The sequence below is a fragment of the Carex rostrata genome, chromosome 7 (genome assembly GCF_964058835.1).
Source record: "Carex rostrata chromosome 7, lpCarRost1.2, whole genome shotgun sequence".
NCBI classification, from domain to species: Eukaryota; Viridiplantae; Streptophyta; class Magnoliopsida; order Poales; family Cyperaceae; genus Carex; species Carex rostrata.
In genome coordinates, this window is record NC_135924.1 from 5,657,387 (window position 1) to 5,667,724 (window position 10,338).

A 10,338-nucleotide genomic window follows, 5' to 3' on the forward strand; every position below is an offset into this window, starting at 1 on the left:
GTTGACAAAATGAGGCGGAATTTCCTGTGAAAAGGGAATGAGTCTTGTAAAGACATCAATTGCCTGGTGAACTGAGAAAGAGTTTGTACACTAAAAGCAAATCAGGGCTTGGGCATAATCAATTTGTCGTGTCAAAATGATGCACTATTGGTTAGATGGATATGGGCCATCAAGAGTGATCAGGGAGGTTTATGGCCTAAAACGATGCGGTCATTGAGAGGCATCACGAGCGTGGCACAGTTGGTTCGAACAGGACCAGAGGACTCTTTCTTTATGAAGGATCTGGCAAAATTAAGGCCTTTTAGTGCTGTCTCAATTATTTCTCGTAAGTTTTCTGAAAAGTAGTCATACACTTAAAATGGAGTTACAAGTTAAAAGTTATGATTGTTTTAAGTTTAGGTCCTGAAGTTTCAGCATCGTATACAAGTCGTGTCAGTGGTCAGGTCAAGGTGTGATACGGCCCGCATCTTCCCGGGCTATGCAAGCAGTCCTCGGCCCAAAATTAATACTTCAATTCTCGGCCCAAAACTAGAGCTCCGATACTTTAGAATAAATAATTTTTGTAATAATATACTTTCTTCGGAATAAAATAGTGTCCCTTCAGCAACTCCTTGGAAGTGAATGATAAATTTAATTTTTGCTAAGAAACACTTATTCGGTAAAAAAAAAAAAATTATGAATAAAATATATTTTATTTTAGTAAAGACTTAAATACTTCTATCACATTTTTTTGCCATCTAATGTAATTTTCATCTCCAACAAATTACAAATAATTTAGCTTACCTAAAGTTAATGGTTAATAGTTAATACAAATGCTCTGCAATTTTTTCATGTAAGATTTTTCAAATATATATCCATACAAGACAACTAAAATTGTTTACTCAAAAGATGCATGACAAATGTAAATGATTGATGAGGAACATATATATACATGAGTGAGGTTAAAATACATCATTGGTTTTGTGCTCCAATCGTACCCTATATCTTTATTTTCGTTCTCGAAGTTCAAACAGTTAATCACTGCTCAACATAATATTCATACAAAAATTTTATATTTTTTGGAACTTCTTTTTACTATTTTTTAGATATATACAAAATTATTGCTTGTGAACCATCCAAAAAACAGTGACTTTTGTATATATCTAAAAAGTAGTAAAAAATTCTTTAAAAAAGTATAAAATTTGGTCTCTAAATACATTTTAATATGGATATTATGTTCAGCGATTCATATCAATTGTTTGAACTTTAAAAATGAAGATAAAGATGTGGAGTATAATTGACGCACAAAATTAATAGTGCATTTTAACCCTATTCTATATACATATATAAAGAAGAAGAAGAAGAAGAAAAAATTATGGTCACTGGGAACTAATTTATGATTCCTTTATTAAAATTTTAAGCATGTACTAATTTTATTGGTAATTAAGAGGAATTTGCCCCCAAAATCATTGGTCAACAAATCTCGCCTAATTTTCTAAATTTTACGCTAGAAATTTGAAAGCCGAGTTAGATGTTTTTTCTAAAAGTTCCTATAAGGATTATGACATTTACATGTACTGTTTGTCTGATTTACATCATCTAACAATAAGGGAAATAAATCTGCTGCAATCTGAAATTAGTGAACAATAACTCTAAATTTATGTAATTCAAATCTGGCCATCGAACTTTTTTTGATAATGCATCTTGAAATAACTGGTTTTTTCGTATACACATCTCAAAACAGCTTAACAACTGAATTCGGATTACAGATATTTCAGAATTACTGTTTTCGTTTTTTTCGAATTGCAGCAGATTCGGCTCCAACAATAAGTCCTTTGTTTTGTTTGTCTAAATATAAACCTAATAAGTCGGCTTGTTATTTGTTTTCAATAATTAATGCTAATGAAAAAGAAGTTGCAGGAGTCAATGCCACGAAACCATGACGAGGCTTTTTTATTGTAGGTCTTTTCACATTAATTATTAAGGGAGAAAAATGCTGTAGATCAATTAATTAAATTAATATATAGGCGACGAAAGATTGATTGGTAGATTTGACGAGAAACAAATAAAGATGCCAAGGTGTTAATGATATTTAGGCTTTTTGATATCCTCCTCCCTAGAGGCTACACGGATGAAATCTATATATAATTAAATTATGGTCAGACACACATTGAAATATTAGTTTGCAGGGGCGTATTTAGAATATTCGTAGAGGGGCAAAAATAGCATATCAAATCGAGTTTAAACATATTAACTAATTGAATATTCGATAAAAAAAAATAATGGTTTGACTTATACTTTTTAATGTCCAGACTTATAATTTCTGATGCTCTAACTTATATTCCAATGATCAATCATAATTCAATAAATTTATTTTAATTTTAACTCAAATTTTAATCCAAATTACAAATCAAACATTTAGAGAGGAGCAAAAAAAAATTCAAGAGAGGCAGAATCAATCGGAACCGATAGATCTACACTAGAACTCAAAATTCAAAGGAGGCTGCCCTCCTGAACCTGATAGTTTATTAATTCATTTATGGGAGATATTTTTTTTTGTGCAAACAACATCCAACAATTTGAATGATATGTGTAGAATACAAAATATGCTATATGTGTAATTCATTATTTAGTTTTTTTGATAACTTCTTTCTTTCTTTCTTTTTTAACATCAATTTTAGAACGTATAGCTTACTAAAAAAAATTAAAAGGTATACAAACAATCAAATTTTAGTCAAAGATTTTAAAAATTAAACTAAGATACTTCCGGTTCAAGAAAATGATTTACAGATGACAGCAGATATAATAATATTTGATTGTGGAGTAAAGTTAATGAGTTAGATTTCTTATTTTATCTTACTCATTTTTTACATCTTATGGTTTAAACTATGGCTTAAATTAATCTGTTTGGAAGAGTAATATGTTACGAAATAAATATTTTATTTGCATATAACAGTAAATCATGCACATAAAGTAAATATAGAATAACTTAATTAATCTGCATAGAAAAAAAAGTAACTTATTGCATATTAGCTGACTTCTTACTCTGTCTATTTTACTCAACCAGATATAGCTTTAGTTGAAGGCAATAAAGGATGTTTATTTTCGGCGCCCGTTATCATTTCTCAAATGATTGTCATGACATGACATAATGAATAATACAAATTTCAAAAAAATGTATTACCGACTTTAACATCACAACTATTTCTTTTTGGCCAAAGGTGGGAACCCCAACATTTATAATGAATTTAAATAACTTGCCTCCTGAGTATACAGACAAAATTCAACCATATCTCATTTTGCTGTCTTCCTCTCTCCTCTCTTCTCTCTCTTCTCTCTCTTCCTCTATAACCTCTTTCTATCTTCTCTTTCATTAGCATGAATTTCAAGAGTTTCCATTTACCACTAGTGCTTCTCTCCACACTCCTACTAGTGTCAGCAGTAACCAGCTTTCGCCATGGCAGGAGAACACTTGAAAAAGATCTCATGAAACAAAGCTTTGATACTGGTACTGATAAAGAGGTTTCTTCATCAAAAACACACAAAGGAGGAGAATTTAGTGCCACAGTTGGAGAGTCCAAGAGAATGGTGCCTCAAGGTCCAAACCCTCTACACAATTGAGATTATAAAAAGTGTAATTAGGAATTAATATTTTTGTTTTTTCTCTTAATTTTATGTTGTATAGGGAAATTATATATAGGGCCGATTTTGTGTTTGTCAGGTAGATCGGTGGAGCATTATATATATACAGTAATAAGTTACCAGATGAAGTATCATTTTTCTTTTTTCTTTTTTCTTTTTCTATCAGAAATGAATTTTTGGGTTATTAATTCAGTGTTCTCAAATCTAATTCTTCCTTATTTTTCATTTCATTTTTAAATTTCTAAATTTTGCACATAAACACCTCAAACCAACCAACCCAAATGATATGTGGGGTATATTTGTTTGTGGCAAAGAGACAGTTTCTACTATAAGTCTTTAAGCTGTCCTCCATCAATTAAAGGTACTGTCATAAATTGCCAAAAGAGAAAAGTTCATATTGGCGTACAAATTAATCAAACTCTTAAAAGACATCTTCATTGTTACTTTTAATTATATACATGATGGATAATTTTTGCATATTCCATTTTATTAACTTTCAAGTTTATTTTCTAAAAAGTTGATAATCCAAGTTTAAAGTAATTTTTAGACCCTCTTGGTTGAATTCTTCCCTGTTTAATCTCAATTTTGATCCGAAAAACTCTTTCTATCATTTTTTTTCTACTGAATTTGTACTCTTACATGCATTAATTTACTTCCGATTAGTATACATTAATTTAGTTTGAAGAAACGTTGAGCAAATTTGTTACTAAAAGCTTGGTATTAAATAATTGCGGTGGTACGTAAGAAGATCAAAGAGGACAATGATTTGACTATAGCTTTATCTGGAAATAAATGCTCACCAGACTTTGTTTTGTTTTAGTAGAGTTCAGTTCTTGTAATCAGTTTCTCTGTATGCTTTGACGTAACAATTCTCAAGTCTGGAACAGGGTTTCATCCAGATTTAGTTGGAAGTAGGGTTGGCAAATAAACTACTAGCTAGCTCATAGCTCGTTTGATTCTGGCTCAGTTTATTATTAATGAGTTCAAGCTTGATTTATATGTGGCTCACTATCACTTTTTGTGTCAACTATGTGGGAAGATGAAATGAAATTATTTTCCGACTTGTGAGTTATATGTGGCTCACAATATCAAATTGACAAAAATCTTTACTCTATACGCAACTCACAATACTAAAGAGCAACTAAAGACTCGTCTTGTCTAGAATCAGACTCGAATTGTTCTGATATGAGCCTAGTTTGAGTTTTGTCTAGCTCAAATTGACTCTGCTTGTTGACAACCCTCGTTACTTGAAACATCAGTAGTATTCAGTACCCATTTTACCACTAGAGCAGTGTAGGTCTAATGAGCATCAGTTCATGGGTTTCAAAACCATCCGATTCACTTTAAAATCCGTGCACATAAAAATTAAACCGGACGAGTACGAATATTGAAGTAAAATGCACATGTCATAAAACAGATCGGAGCATCGGTTCGATGGGTTTCAAGACCATCTGATTCACTTTAAAATCCGTGCACATGGAAATTAAACCGGACGAGTACGAATATTGAAGTAAAATGCACAGATCATAAAACAGATCGGACGATCTTGTAGTCCATTGAACCTACTTCCAGTATTTTACCACATAATAATTGCCACAGAGAATACAGACTCTGTTTACGTAATCACATGATCCATTTGATCCGGGATGGGACGTGAGGAAGCCATGTGTTGGCTCCACAACTTTTGTACAAACAAACAAATACTGACTATTTGAACCTCTCTACTAATGATATTTTGTCATTTTTGTTTCCTGAAACCTGACCTCTGATCAGGTCAGGTGATGCCAGATCTTTACCACAGTTCTCTGTAGATCTTATCAGTAAAACTGTAAAAGCATAATAGTACTAATGATGATGTCTTCAAGTAATTTCCAGTTTTCATTTTTTTTAAACAATGTTGAAATTTGAAAAATAGTAACAACAAACTGCTTCATATCACTGTACCAGTAACAGGCTCCATTGGTCTGGACTCTGGAGTTCGTATTCATGAGATATCTGAAAATAAAATTTCATTTTATCTAAAGTCAGGTTACATTCTTTTCAGTGCCTATTCGGAATTTAAGGTACCAGTATATTGTGCTTTGAGATTCGTACAGAAAGAATGGGATTTCATTGGTTTGGGGTAGAATAAAATAAGAAAGGATTTGGACTGTAAATAGTAATGTTACCAAAGAGATTAGTCAAACCAATGCTTTCAAAGATTCCAGTCAAAGTACTGTATAGACAGTCATCAAAAAAAAATAAAGTACTGCCTAATGTCAATACAATGAATTTTCTAATATAGTTGTTAAAACCCTACTGGTATGATTAATTAATATAATCAGCACATTGCTCACATGAGTCCAAATGTAAAAGAGAGAACTATGATCATTTCACATGCCATAGTCAGCCCCATAGAGGTCCCCACATTCACCAAGTGCCTCTGTAAAATTGGGGGAATTTCATGTATACCCCTCAAAAACTTCGAATTACATATTTCTCTTAAACATGCTACATATTTTTTAAATGTTTTAATAAATGATAAAATGATGCTTTATAAATTTTTGAAATATGGGTTGGGGGATACTTTATAAATTTAAAATGAGCTTTTATAGAAAAGGCAACTAATTGCGTAAATTTGTAAGTTTTAAAATTTAGAAGGATAAATATGATATCATGTGTTTTAGAGGGGTAAATACATAATTTATAAGTTTTTGAAGGGTATACATGAAATGCCCCCATAAAAATATTAATAAAGGAAGAGAAAAGAGCATGCCCAACAAGAAGACTAAATAATATAAAAGATGAAATTTCTTCAATGATTGTTATTCAACTGTATCCAATAGTTGAAACTGCATGCTTTTTTTTTCTTTGATAATTGTCAATATCAGTATACAATAGTTGAGACTGTATACTGTTATAGAAACTTTTTTACAATGCTTTCTTTTTCTATAAATCAAACATCACATCAATTCTGTACCGACGGGATCGACCGAGTAATGTACCAAAAGCGACTTTTTGGTGACGGGTTGAAATTTCAAACTCCACATCTGTGTTCACAATGCATATTAATAATTGAAATGGAAAAATGATTTAACAAAATATATTACACAAGAAAACTTACATCCTTGTAATCCTTGCTTTCTTTGAAAAACACAAAGTCTTCTCCTTCAAAAGATAAGTTGAAAAGATTATGGAAAAAAAAAATTATACAAAATTAGCATAAACAGCAAAGTAAGAAAGAAGATAACCAACTTACGAGATGGAAAACGTATTACTGCAGCATGGCTGTATTCACTACATTTGGAGTTAAGATTGGTACCTGAAAATAATAAAACCGAAAAATCATGTAATGTATACTTAGCTGAAACCAGAGAAGAACTGAGACCGCCTTTTCTATTTGAAGTACCTATAGTGGCTTGAACAATAAAGGACTTGTATTCCGAAATCAAATGCTGGAGAGAATCGAGTGCATCTTCTATGGCTTCTCTTGGTGCCATTTCCAAAGCAGATATTAGAATAATGCATTCCACGCCGTAGTTGAAGTCCTAATTCAACCAAATAAAATTAAATACAAAAAAACAGATAGCACGAGGATAATTTATGTACAAAAATTAGAATTAAATTAAAGTCGAAATACCTCTCCTCTTCGGAATATTGGTATTATGTCATCTTCTACCTCGGACTCAAAGTCTATGCAAACTGAACCCTACAAGTAAATAAAAATAAAACAATATATATCTTATGTTGGTCTGCTCGTAGATAAATGAATGAAATAAAAATTAGCATAGAGAGAGAAACGTAAAGTAAAGGTGATTACATGCAAAACGAGGGCCATACATAGGAAATTGGGTTCACGTGCTCCTCAAGAACTCTAGAATAGAAAGCACTATTGTAGAATTTTGTAATGTCTTCCTTTCTCTGGAAACGCATATAAACACCATGTGTAAAGTTCTCTTCATTTGGGCCTTCGATGCGCCCTTCAAGATAAAAACATTTAATTTAGAACCAATGTGTCTTGCATAAGTAGATAATATACTAATTAGTTCTGAACTTCAGGTTCAAGAGAAAAGAACATCTAGATTAGCACATTAAAGAAAGAAAATTGCAATTTTGCCAATTCACAACAAAGGTAATCAGCACTGTAGCTAACACATAACACATTAACAGTATGCAGTACAGTAATCCTTTTGTGGTACCAACTACATATTAATAACAGTGAGACTGTGGTACTTTGCAAAGTGCAGAATGGTCCGTGCTATGGATCAATATCTCCATTTAAAAAGTTCAAACAATCCATCCGAACTGTTCAAAATGATCTCCGTATAAAAATCTACTTGGAGAAAAAAAATTACATTTTTTATTAATCTTTTTACTCTTTTTTAGATAGGTAAGAAATCACCCGATCTAAAGATTTTGAACCATTCGAAAATAATGATTTTCTACCTATTTAAAAAAATTCTAAAAAATGCAAAATTTGGTCTTTGAACATTTCCATATGGAGATATGTTAAGCAGTTCAGATCAACTATTAGATTACAAAACGGAGATATGGATCCATAGCACAGAGCGATCCACGCTTGCAAAGTACCATAGCCTCACTCTATTAATAATTTTACAGATTAATAATGCATGAGATACACTCACCTAATGAGATGGCTAAAATTCCGCTCATGTGATACTGAGAAGTGTATAGGTAATCAAGCATGTCTTTTTCTTCGGCCTCACTTATATTCCCTTTTGCTTTCAGAAGGAAAACATGCTCCATTATTTTTCTATCAGAGTATTAGAAAATTAATCACCCTTTTGTTCAAAATTTTCATCTAAGCATTAAAGTGTAAATATGTGATATCTACAATTCAGGAAAAATGCCAATACTACGGTCCGTACTTATCCAAAAATGAATCATTCATACTGTTCTTTTTTTTTTCTTTTTTTCTTTTTCCAAAACCCCAAAACTACACTGCATTTGGTGTATAATATTTTCCATGTATAATACCAGCATGACAGGTTTAGTATTGCAATTCGAAGGTATAAATCTGTGGATGGTACCACACTTGTCACTCTACAGTCGGTATCAAAATGGCACATTTTTTTTACCTTTTCTTGATGTGCGCATTTTCTGGAACACCATTTGTGGAGCTTGATGATGCATTGCTTGTAACAAAACTGTTCCTTTTACATTTTCTCCATCCTGTAACTGCAGCAAACCAAAAAGAGCTTAACATTTTCCTATAATCCAAAATTCATTTTTTGCAACCATTGGCCAATTCAATGCTCAATTGGGCTATTTATTAAGCCTCAACTAACAATCACAAAAGCTAAAGAACTCAAAAGGGAACTTACCACTCAGCGTTTTCTTGGGGTGATTATAAGAGGCATTGAAGGATGAATTGGGGAAGAAATAGGAATTGAAATGAGAAGACTGAGGAAGTGAAAACTGAGAGATGGAAAGGAATTGAGCACGGAGTGGCATTTTGAAGCAATATGTAGGTTAGAGAGAGCGTGCTTTCTTATCTCCTCTATTGTGCATCTTCTTTTATGGAGATGGTTGTGTTTGCTTGAGATTTTTTTCTTCCGACATGGCATTGTGCAAGAGGGTTTCGAAGGGGTAAAGATATTAACAGAAAAATCTTTGCTTCCTGCAGCACACGGACAATAGAGCCAAAACCGCGCTTCAATTGACTCGTGCGCTGCATGAAGCAAACACTGTTCTGTTAACACTTTTACCCGTTTCGAAGATTTTGCGACTGGTGGTGGAGAGAGAAGTTCCTATTTGGCAATCGAGGGCGGTTCGATGGGAATCGAATCAACTTGATCCGTTGTCCGATATTAACCGTCCAATTTTCACTAAAATTCGCGCGGAAAACAATAATATTCGTGCGAATCAAATTCGCACGAATATAAATGCTAATCTTACGGCTCCGACTGGGTATCGGACCGCCCCCATTTGTTTGAGGCTCTAAGCCCAAATCACCATTCATTGGTAGTAAATTCCAGGCTTTCAGCCCAAAATTCATCGTTTGCTTTGTTCCTATTTTGCGGACTTTTACGGGCCCATTTTCTTTCATAATTTTTTAGTGGTATTTTAACAACTTGTTAGAATAGGAAGCCCAATTGCTTTGTTCTTGAAAATATGTAACGAGTCATATATCAGAAAACATTAATTCAAAACACGAAAACATCACATAATTTTGTACAGATAATTAGAACTCGAGGCAATAGTCGCTGGCCGACCACTATTTAGAGTGGAAAAAACGCGTCGTGCCGTGCTGTGACTAACACACCATAACTTTGATCCCGTGCCGTACCGTGTTGTGATCAAGTTAATTTTGTACGTGACGTGGCTAAAATATCAAAGGGTGATCACGGCACGCGAATGGTCACGTCGTGTCTAAACGTGCCGTGACCAAACGTGTCTCGTGTGGCTCGCTTGACCATTTAATCATAATTTAAGTTAGTTTATTCAAGATTTATCATTTAATTAATATCTAATGGTTCTAATTACACGTGACTACGTGCCGTGCCGTGTTGTGACTAGATCTTTCACGTGTCGTGCCGTGCCAAAGTTTCAAAAGATGGTCACGACACGGGACACGCGAGTCACGATATATATCTGACATGCACGTCGTGTCGTGCCGTACCATAACGAGGTATGAATACTTGCTCGATGTTGTATAAATACTTGTATTCTAGATTTTTAAAAATTGTCATATTGTCGAATTTGTATCGTATCTGA

At 33.1% G+C, this 10,338-nt stretch overlaps 1 protein-coding gene across 2 annotated transcripts; it reads right to left on the minus strand.

Moving 5' to 3' along the window:
• Positions 1-6,441: 6,441 nt before the first annotated feature.
• Positions 6,442-9,218, minus strand: LOC144557228 (Stress responsive alpha-beta barrel domain protein). 2 transcript variants are annotated; one of them, XM_078305771.1, is made up of 9 exons: positions 8,946-9,218; positions 8,700-8,793; positions 8,247-8,374; positions 7,441-7,580; positions 7,241-7,309; positions 7,010-7,148; positions 6,860-6,922; positions 6,725-6,768; positions 6,442-6,650 (listed from the first exon to the last, which is right to left on the minus strand). In XM_078305771.1, the coding sequence occupies exons 1-9, from the start codon at positions 9,073-9,075 to the stop codon at positions 6,564-6,566; spliced, it is 894 nt and encodes a 297-aa protein (XP_078161897.1). In that variant the 5' UTR covers positions 9,076-9,218; the 3' UTR covers positions 6,442-6,563. The 2 variants fall into 2 exon arrangements, with proteins under 2 accessions (XP_078161897.1, XP_078161896.1); XM_078305770.1 differs by having other exon boundaries at positions 8,700-8,799; positions 8,946-9,217.
• Between the last annotated feature and the right edge of the window lie 1,120 nt (positions 9,219-10,338).